Source organism: Colossoma macropomum, unplaced genomic scaffold (assembly GCF_904425465.1).
Source record: "Colossoma macropomum unplaced genomic scaffold, Colossoma_macropomum, whole genome shotgun sequence".
NCBI lineage: Eukaryota > Metazoa > Chordata > Actinopteri > Characiformes > Serrasalmidae > Colossoma > Colossoma macropomum.
In genome coordinates this window covers 18,625,745-18,653,364 of record NW_023494785.1, presented here as the reverse complement: position 1 = coordinate 18,653,364, position 27,620 = coordinate 18,625,745, and the positions used below count along the sequence as shown (strand labels likewise).

General features: G+C 39.0%; 1 protein-coding gene across 1 annotated transcript in view; it reads right to left on the bottom strand.

Annotated features, from left to right (window-relative positions):
- The window catches only part of cnbd1 (cyclic nucleotide binding domain containing 1), a 44,530-nt gene extending 16,910 nt beyond the window's left edge, over positions 1-27,620 (bottom strand). Inside the window, exons 1-3 of the mRNA XM_036585863.1 lie at positions 27,529-27,620; positions 25,858-25,986; positions 5,835-5,980 (exon numbers count right to left, since the gene is read on the bottom strand). Coding sequence (XP_036441756.1) covers positions 5,835-5,980; positions 25,858-25,986; positions 27,529-27,605 — 352 coding nt within the window. The 5' untranslated portion in view covers positions 27,606-27,620. The remainder of the gene's footprint in view (positions 1-5,834; positions 5,981-25,857; positions 25,987-27,528) is intronic.

Genomic DNA, 27,620 nt, shown 5'->3' with positions numbered 1-27,620 from the left:
GGTCCTGAAGGACCCCCTGCTCTAGCACACAGACTTCAACTCAGTACGGGCTTGTTAATGAGCTGATTAGTTGAATCAGGTGTGTTGGAGCAGGGAAAACATGAAAATGTGCAGAGCAGGGGGTCTTCAGGACCAGGGTTGGGAAACACCACTCTAATATACTACAGTACATCAAAACACTGAATGCACTACAGATAGGGCCAATGTGTTTTAGCTACTCCAGGAGATACATAATTTTGCTGCCCCCAGCCGTTTTGCAACATCACAAGAAATTGGCACATAAAAGCCAATGCTGTGGCCGAACACATAAATGAAATACTATTGGGCTAGCGTACATTTTCAGCACATTAAACAGGCTAGTTACATGAATATCTAAGCAACACACAGTGGACAGATTCAGCCCCTGGATTTGGAGCAAAAAAAAATCTTTCTAGCAGCCTATTGGTGTTAAAAGTATAGAAAGACAGAAGCTAAGGGTACATATATAGGTAAGCATAGCACTTTTCAAAGTGCTTTACAGACAGGTGATAAAGTTAAACAGTATTACAGGAAATTATACGTCTTAATTTAGAATCATATAAGAAAATGACAGATCAAATTAAAAGATAAATATCTCAAGATGTAGAGTTTTAACCTTTTCAACTCCTTGGGACTACCAGTGGTTCCAAAACGCACTTCATCATTTTCTTCATAACTTTCATATTTCATAAGCTACATTCAAAGGGTGGATGTAATTTTAAACTCTTATAATAAAAGAAGCTGAACTCACAAATTTTTTGTCTACTGAAAGTTGACCCATTTTTCCACAAATCTGGGCTATAAACTATAAACAGATGGTGTCTCTTCAGTGATATACTCTGTAAAAATTTATTTTTATAAAAAAATACAAAGAGCATCTAAGATTTTTGGCTTTCAGCAGTAAATTGTAAGCATATAGCAATATGTGTATGTGTATGAACTTTGACAAAAAAATAAAGAAATAATAAAATAAAAATTTACATTCATTTCATGCAGTTACTGAATAATTTGCCTTGATTTGGTCACATAAATTCAGATGGAAAAACCAAAATATACCCTGGTGAAATTAAATGCTAAGTTAAAGAGATACGTTTTTAGATGCTTCTTAAAAGTGAACACTGAGCTTGACTGTCTAATAAAAGGTGGAATTGAGTTCCACAGTTTAGAAGCGTAATAACTGAATGAGGCCTGCCTATGTTTTCTGTATTTTACAGAAGGTATTTAAAGAAGGCCAGTATCTGTGGATCTAAGTGCTGGAACATAAAAATACAGACACTCTGTGATGTAAGTGGGTATTGGGTCATTTAGAGCCTTAAAAACTAATAGTAGAATATTAAAATCTATTCTGAACGATACAGGGAGCCAGTGCAGTTATTTTAAAATGGGAGTGATACGATCTCTCTGTTTTGTTTTTGTTAGGATGCATGCTGACGCATTTTGTACAAGTTGTAAGGTATTGTTTTCTTGGGAAGTCCAGTAAGAAGAGCATTACAGTTATCAGCTATGCTGTAACAAATGCATGAACAAGTTTCTCTGCATTGCTCTGAGATAGAAAAGGCCGAACTTTAGCAATATTTCTCAAATGATAAAAAGCTACTTTAGTGACTGCATTTACATGCGGGATAAAACAGAGCTCAGAGTTTTTGTACCAATGATCAGTATTTCAGTTTTTTCGTGATTTAATCATAGAAAATATTTGTAAATGAGATGAAGAAACAATAGCAGGAGCTGTTTCTGTACTGCAGGATAGGTAACTATATGATTAAGTGTATTTTAAAGATAACAGTGCATTCGCCATTAGACAGTAAAAGGGCAGAAACAGGATTTATTCAGGAATAAACTGTCCATTCACAAAACACTACAGAATTATTGCTTGTTAGAATGTGTCTATGTTTTTGAATCTATGGTTTCTTAATGTTAATTTAATTCCATTACGAATTTTATCTACATAATGACACTAAATCCAATGAGTTCACAAAGAAAGACTAGACAGACTCGCTCATTAGCGAAACATCTCCTTTTTTGGCTTTGGTTTAGAAAATTGGTAAAATTTTACTCCCTTTTCCAAACCCAAGTTTCCCACATGTAAAGCTGCAGCATGAGCACTTATCACAAGTGCCTGTGCACGCCAAGCTGCAGCTACGAACGGTCAATCTGTTTTTCTAATTTTGTAATTTTGTTACCAGATTTATCTGCGACTGCTACAACTACCCCTCTGTCTATTACAATTAACCCTGCCTATGGGGTTGGTTATATTTGCACTGAATTTGTGGCTGAATTCTTCTCAAACGGTCTGGCTGGAAACAAAGTTTCTGTTTTGATTTCTAGCAGAGATGTGTAGGTTGCTTGTATAAAAATATGCCTTTCAAATTATTTAACAAAAACTGCATGTGTCAGGCTATGCCCTGCTCTCCCTTAATATTTAATCAAGTTTGTCACAGGTGAGAATAATCTGGTATATTTTGCCACCCTTCCTTTGCCTGGTTCACTTTAATCGACATGCAGGCCCTGACCTCACAGCTTTACTGTAGACCCTAGAGTCTTCTATAAAGACACACACTCTCACAGGCATGCGCACACACACACACACACACACACACACACACACACGGCAGCATAAATCTTTCAGAAACATCCCTTCTGTTTGGATCTACAGTATCTAAAGGAAAGGTCTCTAATATTGAAAGGCTAATAAATAAAACTGACCCAAAACCCAAGAGAAGATGAAAAACGTTGTGTAAAAACAAACACCATCCTGAACCGACACCACAAACTCAATCACACACTCCAGGCACGTTCCCCAAACTTCTCTCACAAAGTGGCCAAGAACAAGCAACAAATTGCCCTCTTTGTGATCCATAATTATCAGACACCCAAAACCTTGAAGCCATAAACAAATATGTCTTTCAACCGGCACGTCTGCTTGGGCATCATGCAGCTGAATAAATATACCTCCAGACTGCTGAACACATCCATTATTGACAATCTGGTCTAGACCAATCAATAAAGCATTCGCCACCTCAGAAATACCATCCACTTACAAAAGAGCCACTAACTCCATGAAACCACTGGCTTAAGAGTTTCATTAAATTCTCTTTCCTTTATGTTTTTGCTCAATAATCCTTGTTGGCTGTGTCTGTCAAAATGTGTGTTAAAAACACAGAACAAAGCGCAGCCCTGCTTCACATCGACTCAAACAAATTGAGGCCTGTTATCCACAAGGTATTGGCAGTTCTGCTCGCATCAATAGGAAATCATACTCCTCTGTCTGGCCCCTTCATAAGCACAACCTGTCAAATAGCCTCAATTGGCTTGGCAATATTCAGGCGCATTAGGGGAGGAGGAGAAATCAGTAAACGCATTGTGTGCAGGAGGATGTACAGGAATCACTCACATCAAAGCAAAATTAGAGGTGACATTGCAAACATGGTGTTACATGAGACTAAGACACTAGCGAATGTGCTTGATGATTTGTTAATTTCATCTGTTGTTTCTGGCTAAGAAAGATCCCAAAAGAGTCTGATCTGCTCTCTGTTTCTTTTCCTTCTCTCTGGTTGATGCCCTCCCTCTGTCTATCTGTCAGTTTCTGTTTTCCAACACTGTCCATTTCCCTCTCTGTTTCTGTCTGTTTCTCTCTCCTTGTCTGTAGCAGCCTGAGACAGGCCATTGAGACATGATGGAAATGCAATAAACAAGCAAGCAGTCCAAAAGAACTGAGGAAAGGGAGGGTGTTGAGATTTAAGCATCTGGTTGATGCCACAGCTTCATCTGAGGACTGTAATTTCAAAGCCAAATCATTCTCAGCACTGATGTCTGCGTTTAAAGCAATGCATCTTTCACCACTTACAAATGCGTTTTCATTCAGGAGGCTCTTTCAAACTCCCCAAAACAGACTGCAAACAGACATTAGCCCTACACTTCAGCTCTGTGTTAGAGGACAGACAATGAATTATGAATAACAGCCAGTGAATATTTAAAAGAAACACACACAGATAAAAAAACCTCTTTGGTCCAAGCAGACAATGCTCACTAGATGCTGGAGAGATCTATTTGAAGATATTATACTACTACAAAAAGTAAATGTGTATGTGTGTGTGTGTGTGTGTGTGTGTGTAGTTCAGTAGTTCAGTAATTTTATTCTCCCTAGAGTGGAATCTGCTTCGCAGTCAAGCTCCACTGTTACTTCACATCTGAAAAAATAGGTGTTTCTGTTCATCCTTCCACAGTGAAAAACAACTCAACACTATGAGTCTGAAAGTGTAGCTGTCAAGAAGCCCTTACTGAGAAAAGGAAATAGACAAAAAAGAAGAAAGTTGAAACTGGAGATGTGGAGTAAGATTTTTGGAACGATGAACTGACAAGTGTAAATTTGTAATTGGGATTACTTGGATTGTGAGAAGCAGGAAACTTCTAAGACTAAACTTTGGAAAGTCTCCTAGAAAGAACTGATGCTGTAATAAAAGGAAAGGATGAATGTACTGACAATTTTCAGTATATTTAGCTGTTGAGTTTTGTGTAATTTTCTGTTAAATATGTTTTCTTCTTTTTTCCAGATGCTGAAAAATGAATAACTTGTAATTAATGGTAATTTTGAGTGGAAATTAAACCATTTGTGCCATTTTCCATGTGATTTCACAGTAATTGATATATGACCAGAGGCCCATTCAAACTCAAGGTCTGCAAGGGCATGAAAATGAAGCCCAAACCCCACCTGTGCCTTTGAGTTTCTGACCATACAAACTATTACAGATACCATAGAGATTTTGTGTGTATGTTCCAGACAGAGAAAGAGACTGACTAACCATCCGCGAGAGTATGAAAGACAGAGAGAGTGTGCAAGACAAAAAATGTGTGAGAGTGTGTGAACTCTACTACATAAAAATATAACTCACTAGAAAACAAACCCGATCCTAACCCAAGCACGGTGATGCAGAGGACAAACCATCCCGAACCCAATCCGAAACCCGATATTTTCTCAGACCCCATTGGGCTCATGTCAGGTAGCAGACCTCTACTTCAAACAGGATCAACACACATTTTTCTTAGATCTGTTCGCATGTAGGGTATGCACTGTTGCAACTTTAGATGCCAGTTGGCTTAAACAGAACAAATAAATGAAAGGATAGTCTCAGAATTTTGCATAGTACTATAAAAAACAGGCAAGCAATTACTGATTGTGGCTCATCTGTAGCTGCACAATGTATCAGCCCCCCTCTACACTGTCCATGAATGGAAAGGGATCACCATAGGACCACCGCTAACCCAGTTTTATTTGGGTGATGGATAATTCTCAGCACAGTTGTGACACCGACATGGTAGTGTGTGTTGTGCTGGTATGAGTGAAAGAGGAACATATGGGGTTTTTACTTGTCTCAGTGTCACTGATGGGTGAGCTACAGTCAGTAATTCTGACTGTACAAAGTGCATCTACATAGCAGGTACATATGATAAAATGGCCAATTTCACATGTTTTCAATTCAATTAAGAAATTAAGCATATAAAAGTGAATGCTACAAATTCAGGGTGTGTGCATGCACAGGAGCGTGCTCAGAATCTATAGTTCAGCAGAGCACAACAGACCCATTCATAACAAAGTAATAATCAGCTACGGTGATTTTTAAATGGTGTGTAAAGTTTTCTTTTTGCTGATTTGTAAGAATTATATAAGTTGGTGTTTAATTTGACGAGGTACAGGACTGCGGGTCGGCATTTTTGGGCTTATCACAGTATCCATGAAATGGTCAAATCCAAGGGTAATATTAGGAACATCAGACTGGTATTCACTTTTATACCTCCCACACACAGTGTGTACTTACCAATCTGGCCACGGTCCCAGGTCTCGATGATGGCAATAGAGCTGACCTTATGTAGCTCTGGCTTGGCCAGCTGGGTGGTAAGACAGGGAAACATCTTCAGCATTTTATGGATGGCTTGAAGATCTTGCTGAGATCTCTCTATAGGACTGCAAAACACACATACAGTATATACTGAAGAGATAACCCAAGTATTAATGATGAAGTTGAAAAGTCTGTAGGACAAATTGACTCAGATCTATTTTCACCCTTGTTAAAGTATAGCAGAGTCCCCAAGTAATCCTTCCAACCAGAACAGAAAAAATAAGCCCCTCAATGTTTATTCACAGCTCTGCTGTTTCAGTGAAATACCTTAAGGAGTCAACAAACAGAAAGTATGGCCATGAGGAAAGTGTTAAACCTTAAAGGCATGGGTGTTGTCTCACACCCCAGGTCACTGGCAACCTGGCATATACACTGTATGTTCAAAAATATCCAGGCATCCTGCTAATTAGTGAATTCAGCTACTTTAAGGTGCACTCATTGCTGACGTAGGAAATTAATTGTGCACACATAACTTATGTAATCTCTTTAGAAAAGCATTGCCAATGGAATTGGAAACTCTGGAGCAGCCAAACATGAGCCTAATGTCACCATAACCAATGGCAAGGATTGGCCAGAAGCATATAAACTGAACTGTGGAGCAGTGGAACTGTATTCTTTGGAGTGATGGAGCATCATCAAATACCTTTAGAATGACCTGGAGTGGCGTTTGTGATCCAGAAATAATCATCCAACATCAGTACCTGACATCACTCATGTTCTTGTGGTTGAATACAATTCAATTATCAGGTCAATTGGTCGTTGTTGTCATTCCTCAAATACAATTTGTATACATTGTATATAAATTGTATAAATCCTCACAGTAATGCTTCAACATCCAGCATTAAAAAAAGCCTTCTCAAGTATGGAGATTGTTACAGCAAAAGGAAAAAAGTCAGTACTGTGAACTGAATTGAATCATTACATCATTACAGTGTATATCTAACATACACTCATCTAATGTAATGATAGTGAACACCTGTTTGACAATAACAACATAAATATCTTTGACATTTTGTCACTTATCTGAACTGCGTTTTGCGGTGTAGTGTGAGGTCACGTATCACTTTAACTACATGAAGTATGCATTTAAGGGTTTAATTAGTAAGTCATAATGCATTTTGAGGGTTTGGTCTCAGCTTGTAAGGTCTTGTGTTGAAAGGGGAGTTCACTACACCCCCCACTAGCCACCCCTCAGTGATTGAGAGTGGACAAATGCCAGGATGGGCTCAGGAGAGTTTACCTACAGCAGGTAGCCAAGGAACCATTCCGCTTCATGATGAGATGATAATTAGGATGCCACTATGTGTGTGTGTGTGTGTGTGTGTGTGTGTGTGTGTACATGTTTGTGTGCTGGGTGAAGGTCAAAGCCATCAATCATGCTCCATGTGTGTGTTTGCATGTGCATGAGTGTGTAGGGCCATGTCAGTCTCAAACAAGACAGCAAACGAGAAGTGACTGCTCAATCCAGCGACTAAAATATTTGCCCCTTATGCACAAACAGACACACACACACACACACACACACACACACACACACACACACAGATATACGCTCACTGAGCACTTTAGTAGGTACACATACCTTCTATCTAATTTTAAATCATTTTATCAGCTCCACTTACCATTTAGGTGCACCTTGTAGTTCTACAATTATACCGTACACTGTAGTCCATCTGTTGCTCTGCATACCTTCAATGGTATACCATTATATACCAGCGCAACACACACTAACACACCACCATGCCAGTATCACTGCAATGCTGAGAATGATCCACCACCCAAATATATTTATATGTTTGTATATGTATTTTCTACATATATAATCCCTCAGAAAAAGTAATAAAATGGTCAAAACAGAGGACAAAGGGTACAAGAACAAAAAAAGCTACATGTTCAAAAGATCACAAGTAAGATCATTATTCAGACAAGTGTAAGTTATTTTCTTTGTCACGTGCTGTATTCTTTAAATTTAATATATAGTATATATAAAGACAAACTTAATACACAATCAAACGCTGCATATATTGTGTTCTAACAGAGATATAAAACATAACATAGTGCGCATTACTAAAAGTGTTTTGCATTTAGAGGACCGATGAACTGACTCCCAGAGAAATACACCATGCTGCCCTTCATTTCAAGGTTCACAAACATCTACAGAGCACCCAGCACAGCTTCCCCTCCAGAGCGTCGTCCAGACATACAGCACATTATGCAGGAAGATAATGGGATATTGAATCTCCACTCCATGTCATTTCAGGAGTAGCAGCACAGCAGCTCTAAGAAGGACACCATTAACAGCAACATTATCTGTCATCGGCATAAAGACGAGTCTTGCATGTTAATATCCTGTCACATGTTCAGACGATGCAACGTTCTATTCACCTCACTGAGACTCATGACGGTGTGTTTGGAGCAGGTGCTTGTATTCCTTCACTGCAGACCCAGGAGAGAGATCACAACAGAACTGCCATCCTATGCACGGCTCAACATCAAGAACGCTTTAAACCAATCCAGTGCATTTTATTTAACACTGTGTTAGTAAAAATCTAGATGAATAGATTGCATTGTATTGCACAACACAACCCTTCAAAACGGTGTTTTCAGCTTTGTAGACAACAGTTAGTCCTGAATCTGACTGACTGAGAAGAGTGTTTTTGCGATAACATGACATTTGTGATAACAGGACTGTATCATTCTGCTTAGCGCTGGCTGCTAAGTCACAACTTGCTTTACGGTGCAGCTAGCAACCATGAAGTTTCTACTTACAAAAACAGAAAATGGACACATTAGACAACTTCTGTAAGATAATAGTTTACCTGCACCCCATTTGGTCAGATTCTAAAGAAGAGTGTGACAGAGGGACAAATTTCAAATCTGTCATCCAAAGAGGAACAGTGCAACAACTTAACAAACTGGAATTAGCCAAAAGAACAGAATACAATTTAGTAAACAAGATGGGCTGTGACATGCTTTTACAGACTGGCTGTAACAAGCCAATTACTGAAAAAGCTGAGCTGAACCTGATATTGCGACAGGGTTATGGCTCTATTCATAACGCAAAAGGATAGCTTGCTTGTTCTATTGCTTTAAAATGAAGGGAGATCCAGTTCTAAAATCTGGCTGGCCATGTTCAATACCATTGTAAAATACCAGATATACATACATGACTGCACACATCAACTGAATTCCGCTTTAATGCGCCAACATACTATTTTGCTTGACAACCATAGCCTACTGTTAATGAACTAACAATAAATTTCTTGGTGAAAGTCATTTTTACGATTATAGGATTATCATTAATCCATGAAATTATTTATTGAACACTGGTGTATCTTAACGTATTGTGCCTTGCATTATTGTTTTAAAGGGTCCATATCATAAAAGACTGAATTGTCCTCAGTTTTTTAAGAGTTTGCTGTAGTATTTAAACATTGTTCAAGTTTTAAAACTTGCCATTCACTCATCTATTGTCATGGTCAGTGCCTGAAAAAGTGTTCTACCCCTTGGATAAAAAAGTACCTCACTCTTTTGTTTAATCATAGAACAATGAATCACAGCAGATTTTATTTTTTACACTGCTCAACAGAAACAGGCTCTTTCATGTCACAATGAAAACAGTGATTTAAATTAATTACAAATATAAAACACAAGGTACCTGACTGCATAAGTATTCACCCTGATATGAAGATCACCTGTGCATAGTCAAGGGATTCTAAGTGATTGTAGTATAAATACACCTGCCTCTGAAAGGCCCAACTTCTGGTGGGTCAGTATTGTGGCATAATCCAAATCATGAAGATCAAACATACTTCAAGCAACTCTGTGGCAAGGGGACTGAAAATCACAATTTAGGAAATGGACACAAGAACATTTCCAAGTTACTGAATGTCCCTTGGAATATACTTAAATCAGTAATTTAGAAATACACAGCTGTAAATTTGCCAAAAACAGGCCATTGACAAAAACAACTGTGACCGTGCAAGAAGAAGACTAGTGCGTGAGGCCATCGAGAGACCTATGAAAAATCTGAAAGAGACTGGGGAGACATACAATAACTGTTGCCTGGGTGCTTCACCAGTCACAGATTTATTGCAGAGTGGCAAAAAGAAAGCTGCTGTTCAATAAAACTCACATGACTACTCAGCTACAGTTTGCCAGAAGGCACATGAAAGTCAGCTGGTTCTATGGTCTGGTTCTTGGCTACCTTGAAACCTGGTGATGGTAGCATCATGCTGTGGGGATGCTTCTCTGGAGGCTTGTGAGGGTAGAGTGCAGATACAATACAGGGAAATCCTAGAGGAAAACCTCATGCATTTTGTAAGAAAACTGAGCCTTAGGAGATTTGTCTTCCACTACAACAGTTGCCCCAAGCATACAGTCAAAGATCCACAGGAATGGCTTAAAAAGAACAATGTTAATGTGGAGTCCAGAGCTCAATCCAATAGAGAAATTATGGCTTGACTTGAAAAAAGCTGTTCGCCCACAATCCCCATGGAACCTGACAAAGCTTGAGCAGTTTTGCGAAGTGGAATGGGGAAATACTGTAGTGTCCAAATGTGCAAAGCTGACAGAGACTTACTCACACCGACTTAAGGCTATGATTAGAGGTGAATAAGTATGCAATCAGACACTTTGTGTTTTATATTTGTAATTCATTTAAAACAGTTTGCAGAGATCTTTTTTTTTACTTTAACAAAAGATTTTGTTTCTATTGATCTGTTAAATTAATTAAATCCACTGTGATTTAGTGTTCTATGATGATAAAGTATGAAAGCTTCCAAGTGGTGAATCCTATTTATACTGTATACAAACTAAGCTGCAAAACGACCTTGTTTTAAATAAATTATTTTCATCAAAGTCACAAAAAAAACAAATTATTTTCATATAACCACATATTACATCTACAGCAATTTAGCTCAGACATTTAGGTTGAAGTGATTAGGTCTGGATATGTATGATTTTTAAAGGCATAGTACAAAAATACAGCCAGTTTGATTCTAGGGGTTAATGATACATTGCAAAATGATCAGGTAAAAATGAACTATAGCTGTTTTAAACCAACACAACATTCATGAGTAGAAAAAAATACAGAAAAAATAGGATAGGATATAGAGAAGCAATGTGCTACTACAGCAAAAATGTGGCCTCTATAGTGCATGTATTTAGAGCTCCTGTAATCCATAATTTCTTTTCAGTCACCTCTCCCATCTCCTTTTAACAATCTCACCCATGCAGTCTCACAAAGGTCCATTTAGGTTACAATGCTAACTGCATGGATAGCAATTTTTGCAGGCACTGAGCACCAAGTCAGCTCAATACATTTTAAAACAAAACATATGTATCCACTCCCACCTCACCCTCTTCTCCCAACTACATTCAGTTCTGTCTGCTTCCACATGCAGATGAACACCAGCCCCAGGGCAGAGAACAGTGCTGTCACAGAGTCTGGACTGAGTCACCTTACCCTGATTGCTGGCTTGTTCTCAACAGAGTAAGATCTCTAATGTTTTGGAGTGCTGAGGAAAAACTACACTAGATTTTGGGCTGTGAGCCTGCCCTCTGATGAACCCTTTCCCTCTGTGGATTATCTCTCTCTCTCTTTCTCTGTCTCTCTCTCTCTCTCTCTCTCTCTGACAGGTCCATGTGTTTAATATTCATGACTCTAAAACAGTTACAGTAAATCGCTGTTCCAGTTGAATGGAAGTTATAGCCTATGAAACTTACCTTTCAGCTGACACAGTCTTTCTGACAGCCTCCTGAATTACTCATGCAAATTGAGGGGGAAATTATTTTAGATATTGCCAAAAGGTGGATTTCAAAATTAATAAACTACTTAATATCTGCAAAGGTGACCCACAAAAACATAGCTGGCCTGGTTTATTTTTGCACAGACTTCTCGCTTGTTAATTCCAAGACTTATATTGGCATTCCCATGAACTAGCATTAATCATAAATTCTATGTAGATAATAATAATTGCTATCGCTAATCCCTCCATAAGTTTCTAATTGGTTTCTAACCAGAGGAAACTTATCATTGTAATGCCAGAAAGGACCTGAATTGTTACGTTTTTGAGGGGAAAAAGCTAATATTTGCAGCAAGAAGCAAGGAGAGAGAGAGAGAGAGAGAGAGAAAAAATCTATATGAGAAAGAGAAATGGGAAAATACAGAAAATGAGAAAGTGTACGAGTGAGAGAGAAAGAGAGAAAATGCAAGAGAAAGAGAGAGAGAGAGAGAGAGAGAGAGAGAGAGAGAAAGAGAGCAAGAGAGAATGAGAGAGAATGAAAGAGAATGAGAGAATGAGATGGAGAAATAAAAGGGAATGAGTCAGAGAATAAGAGAGAGAACCAGAAATCAAGGAATTTGTCTTGGTGAGTGCAGACATGTATGACGTGTAACATACTAAACAGACCAGACAAGGACACAGACTGTTAACAAATATTAAAGTAAGGGACAAATGACATAAAAACATAAAAATACAGTAAACAGAATAAAGAATAAGAAAGAATAATAAAGAGCAGATGTGAAAGGAGCTAAAGAGATAAAGAGAGATCAAGAGACTGAGAGAATAAAAGGGAGAAATTAATGGAAATGAGAGAGAGAGAGATGGGGACAGAGAGAGAGAGAGGGAAACAGAGAGTGAAAGAGAGATAAATAAAAGGGAATAAGTAAGAGAATAAGAATAAGAGAGAATGAGAGAGGGGAGAATGAGAGAGAGGAGAGATAAAGTGAATGTGAGAGAGAATGAGACATAGGAGAGACAGAGAAGAGGGGAGAGAGAGATAGAGAAAGAGAGACATGCTGTGAGAGTGGAGCAAGCAGAAAAAGGTTTAGCATGTAAACAGCATGTAGAGCAGACTCCGGAGTGGAGGGACAGTGCATGGTGGAGGGTTGTGTGTGTGTTGTGAGGCACTAAAACGACACACAGCAGTATGAGGTGCTCAGTACCTCAGTGGCTCCAGCCTGTATACAAAATGACATTTTATCAAGAGAAAACATCTTAAATGTGGGCAACATATAATATTTCTCATTAAGAGATTATTGTAAAAATATTGGCAGATCAAACCATCTATTACTTGACATCTTTAATTATTAAATAAAGAAGTGAAATTGCATACTGTTTAGGCATATTTTGTAGGTTTCATGAAACAATACTTAAAAGGAAATAAAAGTAATAAGACAATGCCACTTGATAAGATCATTTTACATACATAAAACGTCTAGAAAAAAGGTTAAATAATCTACATAATTACAATTTCATAATGAGAAATATCAGATATGTGCCCATATTTCTGATGCTTTTTGCAGTACTTTTTTCCAGCAGCCTCAGCAACCCAGTACAATATAACAGTCCTCTGCTACTTTAGCCCTTCTCCTTTCTCTGCTTGCCTTACATCTTCACCCTCTACTCCTAGCCTTTTCCTCCCTCCTGCACTCACTCTCACTCAATTTTTTCTCTCCTTTACAGCTTGTTGTGTTTCCAATCATTCCCCCGTACCCCTGTCTCTCCCTCCACAGTTCTGTACTGTAATCTCTCCAAAGGGTTCTGAACCCCAATAAGCTTCTATCAGTTGTTCTGACAGAAACAGAAAACAAGCAGACAGAGGAAACAAAGAGAGTATCACACTAAAAAGCACATAGCTGGCCTTACCAAAAGCCTGTTTCACTTCAGTTGCTCTAAACTGGGGGTACGGAGTATGCTCTGTCTCTCCCTGACTGCTAGCTGTGCCAGAAACGCTATTACACCCATATCAGACAGGTTTCGATGGTGAGGCGCTTTCAGTACAGCCATCTGAGGCCCAATGGACCGCAAGAGGCTTTGTCTCCTCACAAATAACTGTAATCGGCCTTATCTACAAGCCGGTGCAGCCCTACAACACTATCTTATCGCCCACCAAATACATTCTTGGGGACTATCTCCAGAGGACGCATGAGGGAAAATTGCCACTAAACCAGCACTAGCCACTGACATAAATCACTGGCAGAGAGGAGAATTGATAAGGCCTATCTTCCTCCAACTTAAAGCCACAAAGCACTTTTTGGGTGAGAGCAGGATAGCTAACTTAATTCAAATTCAAAGTGCCATTATGTTTTGAAGATAACAGGGGAAATCTTCTCGAGGTAATCAGATCAATCTGCTAGTACAAATCATGATAGCCTCAACGATCTTTTTTTCCCTAAGCTGTTTTTTTTAAAAGGAGAAACTAAAAACTAAGGTTTGATTTCAGAGCTGAATCCTCTTAGAATCTTTGACATCATCTCAATAATACCTATACAAAGATTACATAACAGTGTCAAGGTTCCTTTTATAGCCTTCAATATCTGCCCAGGCCTTTATCACACATGTCCAATACCTGCATGCCAACAAAGAGTCCTATAGACTTCATCCATCATCAACAGCAGAGGAGAGGGTTTACTTCTTCTGTCATTGTTTAACACATACTATAGGAGGAGATAACAACTGAGGAGCAGGTAAATATCTGATTCAGTCCTCAGAAGACTCAGACATTCACATAAAAGTCCCCAGAAGACCCAATTTTTAATACAAGGCCTTATACAATGCTCATCGACGCCCAGCCACATCTGTTTGGAGGTGTGGTGTTGACATCATGGCTGGAGGGAAAGACCGTTCCTACATTCAAAATTACTACATATAATTTACACATTTACACTTTCTGTCTCACATCCTGTTCAGATTAAAGTTTAATGTAGTTTTGGAGGGTCCACACAAAATGTTCTTGGCTGCAAGTCTTGGGGGCATTTGCAAAGATTCTAGGGAAATATGTCTGTATTTAACATTACATTAATCTGCCAAGACACAGTGCAAATGGCACTAGTCTGCTAACTCCAGAGCCTAATAAGGAGCCTGACCTCACGCTGTTATGATGCATCACATCACATCTGTTCATAACATCTTCAGCAGGTACTGGCTAAGAATTCATTTTTGTTCCGTGAATGTTTTTCAGGGCACGACTCTCGAGGAAATGATACAAACATATGATGTGAAGGCGTTCTTAAAGTATCTCATGGGCGGCTGCTCGATCTGCTTCTGTTTTTCCCTTTAGCTCTCCTATATGCATTATAGAATGGGCCTGGCCTTGGCCATGCAGGAAGGGTTAATTGTCTCTCATCCTCTGGTTAGACAGTGCCACGATGAGCTGAAGAGCCAGCAGTAAGAGACATGATTAATGTACTGGTTGTTGTTACTGTTTTTTGGAGAATAAACAAGGGAGAGCGAGAAAGATAGATAGATGGAGAGAGAGAGAGAGAGAGAGAGAGAGAGAGTAATTCTTTTCCTCACTCTCTCCCTCTCACCAGCTGTCAGGGAGTTGGAGCTCCATCTCAGCAGCTGGTTCTGAGGTTTTGGTACTCACTGCCAAGAAGACTTGAGTCTTGACAAAAGGCCCCTCAAAACACAGATTATAACTATCATAACTCAGTTTAAATGAGACTCCAAAGCCAATGTGAATGCATGTCATCAAAACTGAGGACATTTTTCTGGACTCAAATGCAAGTGTGTGCAAATCCAGCTATTCTGCATGAACACCCAGTGTTAGATTGTATATGATTTTGCTGTACTGGCAAGCTCTGCAACACTGTGGAAAACACATTTCCCACAGCCTGATAGCTGTTACTTCTCATAAAGCGTTTGCACCAACATTTGGTTCCATGACTGAAACAAGAGAGAGAGAGAGAGAGATAAATAGATAGATAGATAGATAGATAGAGAGAGAGAGAGAGAGAGAGAGAGAGAGAGAGAGAGTAAGTAAGTGAGTGAGTGAGAGAGCTGCAACTGCTAAAAGCAATAATGAAAAAAAAATAATAATAATAAATAATAAATAAATAATAAATAATAAATATTTTCAGAACAGAAAAGATCCATGTGTGCTTTCTTTATTTTTCGTTGTTTATTAACTGTATGTTCAAAATCTGCAGTAGTTGTGCACTGTTTAATTTAAGGCTGCCTTTTAGAGTGAAGTGAATCGCTTTCCTCTCCAGCTGTTGGCCGCTTTGGGGGCATGTAGCTGAAATACATGCAGGAGCTACTGGCTATTTCTATAGTCCCAATGCAGACTAATTTTGTTTTAAAATTTATTTATTTCCCACTTTAATTTGTTTTTTCAACCATTACAAAAACCTCCCACTGCACATGCACATGCAGCTTGATTACAGGGGTGACACAAGCGCCTTATTTGAACAATCTGAATGGTCAACACTCAGTTCATTTTCATAAAGTTAATCCAGCAAGAGGAGGGACAGCAGGATGTGCATTAGCAGATGCTGAGTCGGTCACATGTGCATGTCTTTGTTGTCGTTATGATTGTGTTTCATGTAAATTATCCAAAAAATTCAAATGAAAAACAGATCGCATTTAGCATGACATACACTGCTAAAAAGCCTCCCTGAGAGCATCCCTGAGAATCTAATTAAAATTTTCTTTATAAGCTAACAAAGTGGGTAAAATGACAGGGACACTGAACACAGTGCTGTCATAGCAGCACCTTCAAACTGAAAGTGACCCAAACGAGTGCCATGGGCATGGGGAAAAACGAATGACACTCACGCAGGCTATAACTGTGCTTAATCTAAATCAGGCATTACGAGGGGCCTGATTCTGTCAAAGTCAATGAGTTCAGGTTCTTAGCTTGGGGACAATTAACTGCTCCAGATGTTTGCATTTTCTGTTCTTGAGGTTGACTGAGGAGAGACAGGCAGAGAGTCCAGAACACTGCAGCCAGCCCCATCCTGTCCCGAGTTGGACCTTGCCTTCCCTCATAAGCTCAGATACTACCCCTTCTCTGACGGCGGATTTTCCGAAGCAGATGTTGTAGCATTCAGAGCTCCTCCTTTAATGAAACGTAGCCCTCAGTACCCTTCAAGCATCAGGAAAGGAGATTTACCACTGTTGTGAGTCACTCAGGACACAGACTATTCACAGTTCTAGCTACCCTGTTGATATTTCCGTAACAAGACGGCCTATTGTTTTTATTCATGTCTGCTCCTCTTTTCCACTATGAGAGAACGAATTGAAAGAAATAAAAAGAGCAATCCACAAAATGTCTGGTTTCCATCCTTTCCTACGCCCAAAGACCTGACTGTCTTGCTTTCCAGTGGTGAGTGTCTGGTTAAAGGCACCTGTCTGACCATCAAAAAGTGATGGATATGTTGCAGATGTGTGCTCCCATTATTAAAGAAAGTATGTGAACAAAATCTTTCATCATGTGTCTGGAGGATTAGAACAGGACTACTGACTGTGGGTTTGCCTGTGTAAGAGTATTCAACTCTTTCAAAGTGTGCTAAGTTAAAGGAGCAATATGCAGAATTTTTGCAACACTGGAACCGGAAGAAACAACTATTTAGTAAAGTTGTTTCAAGGCAAGTCTGCAGCTCATAGGCTGCAATGAGCCACTGAATGTGTATGTGTTCCATATCATGGAAAATATTTTTCTAATAAAAAGGTTTAATGTAAACTTTGTTTAAGTTTCAAAATGCACTGTTCACTCCCCAGTTTCTACCATTCATATATCAAAACTATGCTGCAAAAACTGTCCATTTTGAAATCATTGTTTTTTGTGACATTTACATATGGTATATGCACCTATTCAGGTTACAGCAGGTAAGTAAGCCCATTCATTTTGAAGTTATAAGGAGTGTTTTAGCCTAGACTGCTTCTTGAAAGAAGCATGATACAAGGCAGCCAAGCAGAACAGATGCCATTTAATAAAAACAGACTTCAAGAGGGAAAAATCAAAAACAAGAAAAATGTAAGATATGGGTCATTTACAATTCCTGTAAGAACTGTGCCTCTATAAAGAAAAAAAAGAATTGACTTAAAGTCTATCACAACTCCAATGAATGGGTACATATCAAAAGTGAAATAAGAGATGCTTAAATAAAACAGCACAGTGCTGCACTTAAGTCAAGCCTTGTGATCAATTTAATTTCAGCATCCACTTTAGCAGCTAACCCCCAAAAGCAATATGTCATCGTGACAAAATTTCTAACAGCGACTACCTCACTGGCCTAGATACTTTGGCCTGATAGAGAGCCAGCCAAACACAGATCCCCAGAGTTTTATAAATTAACCAGCTTGAAGAAAGTCTGCCAGAGAGTAAACACCATAAAAGCTAAACATACCACAGGATATATAGATTAGATATCTAATGCAGGATAATGGTGTCCACCAGAGAGACTGGTAATCATATGTAAGGAATGTAGTAAGGGAATTTCATTAAGAGAGGGAGAAAAATCAGAAGACAAAGTGCAGTAACACTGATGTGCTGGTGGTGTGTTAGCGTGTGTTGTGCTGCTATGATTGGATCAGACACAGCAGTGCTGCTGGAGTTTTTAAACACCTCAGTGTCACTGCTGAACTGAGAATAGTCAACCAAGCAAAAATATCCAGCCAACAGCGTCCTGTGGGCAGCGTCCTGTGCCACTGATGAAGGACTAGAGGTTCACCAGCACAAACTGTGCAGCAGCAGATGAGCTATCATCTCTGACTTTACATCTACAAGGTAGGAGTGTCTAAGAGAGTGGACAGTGAGTGGACAATTTAAAAAATTCCAGCAGCACTGCTGTGTCTGATCCAATCATAGCAGCACAACACACACTAACACACCACCACCACATTAGTGTTACTGCAGTGCTGAGAATGATCCACCACCCAAATAGTACCTGCTCTGTGAGGGTCCGTAGGGGTCCTGACCACTGAACAACACGGTAAAAGAGGGCTAACAAAGTATGCAGAGAAACAGATGGACTACAGTCTGTAATTGTAGAACTACAAAGTGCACCTATAAGTAAGTGGACCTGATACAATGGACAATGAGCGCAGAAACAAGGAGGTGGTCATAATGTTATGCCTGATCAGTGTATCTGTACACATACAAACATACGTATACAAACACAAACATACATACACACATGTAGATACACCAATATACGCTCTTATTGGTGGTTGAAGATCAAAACGTGGGGAGCAACTTTAGGGCTTTAAGTGTCACTGAATTGTCACTGCAGTCGAACATCGCATGGTGTCAAATAAGGCTTTCACTGTGCTCTGATTTCTTACATCATCTCTTCTGCAGACACACAGCCCTATGAGGTCATTCACACTGGCACTGTGCACTGGTGGGCAACACAAACACACAATCATGCACATCAATAACATATAAGTGATAAATATAATCATGAACATACTGTCAATGAATGTAATTTCATGCCTATTAACCCTTTGAACTGCAAGCATTTTATTATTAAGTATTGTAAGTAAATTCACGATTAAGACTTACTATACAGTAACTATTATGAAACTAATATGTAAGTTATGTAGAAGAACTTAAGTGCACTCCGAAACTGTATGTGCCACTAGTAGCAATGCTCGTATGGCAGATAGTATTAAACAGCAAAAAACAACTAATTCTTCCACATCCCTTCCAGCATCCCAGATAGCTACAGTATGAGACGCGTCGGAAAGGGAAAGCCATCCAGAATGGAAAGTACTGAGGAGAGATATGGCAGGAGTTTTACATAGAAAAAATAAAAATATGAAATACAACAAAAACAGTTGGGAAAAGTGCAGACAAAGCAGGTTGTCCTCGCCGGTTTCCTTCATAAAACAAGGCAAATGCCTTCTTGCTGGCTCATGAATCAAAGGCCTTCTCCTCAGCCTGTTACCACGGCTGCCTGGCTGAGGGGACACAGGGCGGGGCGCAGCGCGGGGGGAAGCCAAGCGCTTCCTGCCCCCAGTGCTGGCATACAGAAAGGCTCTCACGGGAACAGGGCACAAGAGCAGGAAGTATGTGTGTGTGTGTGTGCATGCATGCATGTGTGTGTGTGTGTGTGTATCCCTGTGCCAGGCAAGCACAGTTGGACCCCTCTCCCCACGGTTCTGGACGGGGAAATCTGGCTTTATGGCAGGAACAGATGTAAAAACATGCAATGACACACACAACCAACACACACAAAAACACACACATCATAGTGCACACACACATCCACACATGCACACACAGTGCTCTATGGCAGTGAATCAAAAGTAAGGTCACATCATCATCAGATGACCTATTCAGCAGATGAACAGACTTTAAAAAAGATAGCTGCAGAAAAGCAACAGGGTGCCACAATAACAAAGAAAAATTCACACACACACAGAAACAGAGAAAGAGTCCTCTCATAAAAAGATCTTGATGTCATCCTCAATCAAACACATCACTGATCTCCTCAGTGTTTTTTACCCTTTCAAAGCAAACCTTGGGGAGCCACCTCTGACATTTGACAAAGATTTGCATTACAGTGAAAGTCAGAGACCACCCTTCATTTATTTGATTTCCAGTCAAAATGACTATTATAAGTTATTAATTTGAGATATTTCTGAAGAGATTAGATATAAAATAATCCACTTGCATAATGAAGGGGCAAGTCCAAGGAAAATTAAGAGTTTCCAAAACCGGAGTTCAAGAAAAATGCTAGATCACCAAAATTGTAACCATTAGATAAACAGCACTTAAAGCTTTCATCCTTGAGAGATAGGAGAAAATCAAGCTCCACTCTTGCTTCTCCACTCTTCAGAGATGCAAGAAAAGTGGCTATATCTGAGCTAAAGCTTAAAGCATAGCAAAGTAAGCCTATGTTTTTGTTTAGATTATAGTTTCAACTCTATACTAGGATATTAGCACATACTGAGACATATTTACAGCCAAGATGGTAAAATTGACATACAATGTTGTGGCTCCCAAGGTGGTTTGATTTTTGTTGAAAGAACAAAATGGCTCTTCTTAACATTTGGATTGCTGACCCCTGCTTTAAACTAACATACTTCTCTACTACACCAGTACAAATTTAGCTAATGCTATTTCCACACGGTGGAACCTCCACAGTAACACTCACAGCAAAATAGACAGCACAGCTCCTACGGGACAACCTGTCCCCTCCCCTCTCTTTAAAACATAACAATGACCCTGTTTCCCTTTTACCTAGCACATCTCACAAACATACTCTCACACTGACGGATTGCAGTTGGCATATGTAACCCAGACATCCAGACAGTGATCTGGAAAAAGTAGGGGGGATGTATGGCAGCCCCAAGCAAGCCAGCAGATCACAGAGAAAAAATATAAAAAGCAGATTAGCTCAAAGCCCATCCATATAGGGTGGAAGCCCTGTACGCGAGGAACACCTTCCATTGCCCTTCACCTTCCTCGTATTGTTTGTAAACTCTGCCTCCCTTGCCCAGACTCAGACAAGGCTTTCGGTGGCTTTTGGTTTATTATAGTAGAACAGCAATAAAATGGTACATACATACATATACAGTACATCAGGTTCTCCATCACAGAGAAGAAGCATACAAAGAACCATTTAGTATTTAGCATAGCATTCAAGTTGTTCTTCGCATTGTCATGGTTCTATATCGCTGTTGTCGGAAGAAAACCTCATATATCCAAAATAGTAACTTTACAGGAGAAGGAAAAAACTTTTTTACTTTTAATGTAAGTCATTGGAACCAGACTTTTTTCCCAAGTCATTTTGGGTCATTTCTTTTGGTCCATTCTTCATGAAATTTACATACAATGTAAATTTACATACAATGTAAATTTCAAATTATGTTAAAAACTGAAAAACGTCAAAAATGGAGATTTTCTTCCAACAACAGCGATATGGACTATTCTACTGAATTAGTTCAAACTGCGATCTGTAAGTAAAAAAAAACACTATATAAAAAACAAGCATTCAGACCCAGTTTAGATAAATGGGACAGATTAGATCCCACTGTTTTTTGTGTTTTAATAATTGTATGTGAGTTTAAAGCTGTTATTGCTAGTCATGTATTGGCTCACATTTTTAAGTTATGTTCAAAATTAGCTAAAATTGTCACTGCCAAAACGTTTGATAAAGTTTCAGTAGCATTATGATTGCCTTGGTAATGACCAAATGGAATGTTCAGTCATTTATTTTCATAATACTGTGGTGCCTGCCACTTGCTCTGTGTTTTAGAAGGTGTGGTATGCAAAACTGTGCTGCACCGCCCCCCCCCCAACCCATTAAAAGGATATTTGTTGTTATTGTTATGTTCTCATTGTCGGTTTAAGATGTGTTTCTGTAATTAATGTGTTTTACTGTGTTGGGCTGTAGGTTAGGTAGTATGGGTTTCTATGTCTATTAAAGAGAGAAGTTGTTTGGCTAGAAGTGATCTTTCCCGCTATTCCGCTATTTCTGTGGCCTATTCTGCTTTGTTCAATAAAAGGGCATTTGCTTGAGCAGAAATAATGGCATCCTTTGGATGAATTTTAGTCTAAAGTTTTTTTTTTAAAGAAATGTGTTTTTAACTCTGAACCAATTCTTTTCTAAAGAAATGTGGAGCATTTTTAAGTGTGTAGCATGGCAGGGTGCCCTTACAGAATTAATGCACTGAATTTAGTTGATTAAAATGTGCATATTACTTCCTTGCTAATCCAATGTATTAAATTAAGATTATCTTTATCACTTTACTTACTTTTTATAACAATCATCCTGACAGATTTGAATCAAGCAAACCGAATGCAACACTATTTTTTCCATGTGTAGTACAACTGGACATACATCTTTACAACAGCAGCTGACTGGGTCCATTTGTAGCAGATGGGACAAGGGTAGGGGTCCCAAAGGAAGCTCTGGTCCTGTTTTTCAAGATGTTGCTCTCTGTTTGAAACATGTTTTCAAATGTTCCATCCTTTTATCAAGATGTTGATGTTTTGCTGGTTCTAACTACATAGCATGAAGAACAGCTGTTTTTTTTTACTTATGCAGTGATACATTCACAAGATGCATGTAGAAAGTGTAGAACCTATCAGTGCAAATGCCATACAGTTGTTTCCGCCAACACTCTGTCTCTTGAGGCTTCTTCTATTTTCACAACTCAAGAGGGCAGGCACTTTTGTAAAGATAACGCTCGCTTCACTGAAATATGTCAGTGGTTTTCATTTAATGAAAGAAGCCATTATCCAGACATTTATAAAAATCGCATTCTTTTTTATATCCTTTGGCCACTGTGGCTTTTTCAACCAATTCTGCACACCTCCCAGTGGTTAAACAACCCAAAAGACTTCCCAGGCTCCTAAGTGCATTACTTACGTCTAATGTGCAATCAAGCTATTACCTAGAACAATCAATAGCAGGTAGATCAGACTGCCTCATGGTGCCAGAGCACTTTGCCGCTTCACACAGCACACATGGCATGGTGTCGTTTCTTATTTAAAACAGAGCCATGTGAAGCTGAATTTAAGAGCGAGTGCTGCACACAGCCGTGGCAGGAGCTTTATTCACATTAATGCTCACCTACTGTGTGTTAGCCCCTGCCGGACTCTTACTAAAAGACCTCAGCAGACTCTCTGAGCCTCCACAGTGCTCCTGTCTGACACAGCCTGAGAAAAACCAATAAAGCCCACATACAGGAACGTTGGATGCATAAGCGAATGAAAAGGAAAAATTAAATAATAAAAAAAAAAACATAGCGCTGAAGAATAAAATTCTCAACACTGTGAACAGCTGAGAGAAAACAGAAGTGCACTGTGCAACCACAAGGGACAGTCAGCACATGGTCCTACTGCTGCACATGGGGCCATTTAAATGTGTCTGTCACAACAGCCTATTGCCTGTCCAGTGTCTCTCTCTCTCTCTCTCTCTTTCTCTATCTCTCTCTCTCTCCATCCCCCCAGTGATTATAGTTTTTTTTTTTTACATTCACTAACAAGCATTACTCAGTTCTCAGCTCCAAGTTTAAATTTTCTCTTTAAAACTCTTCATACTGTCTGCAGAAACACACGGCTTAGTACAACACTTCATTGTATGCCTGAAATGCTCTACAGCGACCAAAACATTGCAAAACCTACTCATTCCATCAAAAAAACTTGTGTTCTTACAACAATAATACTAATGTTAACGTCAATAATACTGATGCTAATCAGAGTACATAAGAAACACTAACTGTTGGTACTGCAGCTTTTTTAGAATTCTTTTCAGTGCCAAGTTCACTTATTCAAATCTCTTCGTAAACATGTACGCAGCAACATATACATTTAAAAAAAAACTCATTAGAACATAAAAACATTGCAAAAGAGAATGCTTGCTTATACACTGTGCTGGGATAATGGCCTGTCCATTGTCAACAGAAACACCAGAAGTGACCCCTTCTTATAGATGATCAACACCCGGGTAGGACCTCAGCTGAGACACATTCAGCCAGCAGTTTATAACCTATAACCATTATTTTTGGACTTTGACTGTTATTCAATACAGTATTTGCAACTTAGCAAATTGATATGCAGCTAATTTACATTTTATGTTTTGGAGTTAAATGTAACAGTATTGTAATAGTGTATGTAAGCATTTGCAGTTTGAGCTCAATTTGGACCAAATCAAGTGTTATTGTTCTGACTGTGTGAAGAATTTTGAAAAAGAGAACTGCCCAAAATGCTGCTAGGCAAAAAAAGTTAGTACAAAAAACTGTAACAGTGACACTAGTAAAATTAAAAAAAACAGTGGCACGAAGGGCCCAAAATGAAAAAAAAATGAATGGATTAAACTAAAATTTACACTATGAAAAGGATTAGCACACTCTTGATTTCATTCCAAAAATGCCAGCATAGCAGCAGCAGATGGTATTGAAAAATGAATCCTCAATAGGTCAAACACTTTTCCCTTCTGTCACTGTGTGACGTAGCTTTTTAGCAGACATCTCTAACACCACAAAGAAAGCAGCACACATGATCCATTTGCTGTTAACTATGAATAAAATTTACTCTTGCATTTCATTAGCTCCCTCTTGCCACACCACTTACTGCTACCAAATTTAGCAGAAACATTTCATTATTCTGTGTGTGTGTGTGCATGTGTGTTAAGTGTTTATGCTTAATGTGATATAAACAGGGCCCCACTGAGAAGGAAATCTTCTGGTGCATGTTCCTGTATAATTACTAATTTTCATTTTAAGAAGAAGATGAAGAAACACATGAGTCTTTTTCTGTTTACCAAAGAAAACGGAAAGTGTGTGTACAGTAGGATTACAGAAAGACAAATCAGAAACCCAGAAAAAAAGGTGTTCGACTGCCCTCAACTGGAAGAGTTCATCACTACAGCCTTTCAGCTGTGTTTCGTTTTGCTCACCCACATAAAACACATGAAACACAAACTGAAATTCAAACCTGTGCTATATAAGTTTAATTAAATTAACATTAATGTTAATGATGCGTGATATGATTCTAGTGTCAAAGTTACTGATGCACTGCGTGATATCCACCCACAAGTAGGGATGCACCAACATCACTTTTTCCTTTCCGATACCAATAGTGATACCTGATCCTCAAGTATTTGCCGATACCAAGTACCGATTACGGATCCTAACTATCTAATGTAACTACTTGACAGGTGCCTATAAATCCTGATATTTGTACCACTCCTCCTTTTAAATATTGTATTTTGGTAAAAGCAATTTTCTGTGTCACAAATGAAACATACTAAGCTTGAATTAATGTCACTTACCAGCTGGATAACTTTACATTTGAATGGTTTCAGAGCTACAAAACATTGCTGTGCTCTTTGGCATGGTTTATCTCTAAATCTTCAACTAAATTTGATGATTTGCGTAAAATAATCCGGAACGGGCAACATGTTGCTTGCTTAAACTAAGCTTCATCTACTGGTGCACAAGCGATCGTCACTCCATAGTGTACATGTGCATCAGAAAACGCTTCATGGTATATGTATTCTCTATTTCTGCTACCAATACTGTATTTAAATGCCAGTATCAGAGCCTATAACAATATAGCATCAGTATTGATGCAACACTACCTGCAACAATCCCTCATTTTCAGTAACACAAGTATTTACTTCAAAACAGATATTCACTATTTGTGTGAAGCTTGGTAAAAGTGCATAGACCGGAAAAAGGCAGGTAATACTCACAACTTCTTGAGGGCTTTGATCGCATGGTTGAAGAGCATCTCTTGAGTCTGTTTCCCCCGGGGCTGGCTCCTGTTTCTCTTCTGAGAAGCCTGGCTCTCTATGGCTGTAGGCCTCTGTGGAGCATGGCTGCTGAGATGACACAAAACAGAGCACTCTTCCAGTTCATAACATCAGTACAGAAAAACAGTTGAAGTAAAAACTGCCACAAATCCAAACACATCAAAAATACATGTAGGGTTTTACATAACTAAACAGCTCTTTCAAATCCATCAAGAAGGAAAATACCATGCAAGAAAAAATAGTTAATAGATTGCCATATTGTTAGCAGCTGCATGAAACCAAGCACCCCGCAGTCAAAATTACCTTAACTGGAGCTCATGACATTGTTTTAGAGGTAATCATTGTGGCATTTGCCATTTAAACCAGCCCATGAATAACTCCTTGGCAAGCTCTTTACAAGATGCCCCAGCTCCAACTGAGAGCGGATCTATATTCAAGCCAATTAAAGGCATGACTCATATGTCACTACCCACAAGAACATTCATTTTTACAGGCCTGCCAGCCTGTTCCTGCACTGTAAACATTACTCAATCTATACAAGTGGGATTGTTATGGGGCAGCTTTGACTGACAGGCAGTGGCTCTCTGCGTCACACCTCTCCAGGGGAACAGAGCGAGGCAGCCCACGCGCCTTTTGTCTGAGACATCCTGTTTGTGACTTTCTTTTTTAGTTACTGGATAATAAACAATTCCAAACAATGCAGAACAATTCTAAGAACAAAGAGACACATGTCCCTTTCATAATTCATTTCTAACAAAGAGGGATAACGTGACTTACATTTTCAAAGGCATAACACCACAAATACAGCTGAGATGAAACAAGTGTTTCTATCTGTTTTTGACAATTGTAAAGTAAGATCAAACAACGGGAAGGCTTACTGGGACTTAATGGGACTGATCTGAGTCTAATCACTGTGTTAAAGATGAAATGACTACAGCATGGGTTGTAATGATACACATATTTTCAGCCTCAATACATTTTTTGATTTCAAGGATAAAGATTTTAGATCAATAAAAGTTCTCAAATAGAACCTTTTCAATGCCTGCCATGCCAGTCATGAACAAAATAAGCCCAAAAATAAAAAACGTAACCCTAGAATTTATAAGCAGGTTCAAAAAAAAGCCCTTCGAACAAAAGAAATAAAAAAAAGTTTAAAGTGGGTGAGTGCCACTTCCCCTCGCCTCTCACTTTACTGTGCTAGGATGCAACCAGATGCCCAGTTTTGATCATTGTAAGCGGTTTCCACAGAAGACAACAAACAATTGCATTTAAAATTTTGATACACTGTTTTGAATGTTCATTTTGAAATCATTACACTCTTAACTCCAAGTGCACCACACAAGGTCTGGCACTTGCAGCACAGATTGCTTGTTGTTAAACCACAGACAACCTGACCCCCCTGACAGGGTTTGTAACCTGGATCAAACTGAGGTTAAGTGTTTTGCTCAGGGGCACCATATAAAGTCCATTTTCTATGGTACCAAGCTGAGACCTAAGCCAAACCCATCCAGCCAGTTAGCAGCTCCAAACTGTCAAATACTACTCCACAGTGTATAATGACATTACAATATTTATACTTATAAATCATGATTATCTATTAATAGTACTCACACGTTGCCTTCTTGGCCCAGTGGAATCGCAGGCATTATTTTTTTGGGCGTCAGGAATATTCTCTGGTAGGAGTTCATGAATTCTTCATGAGC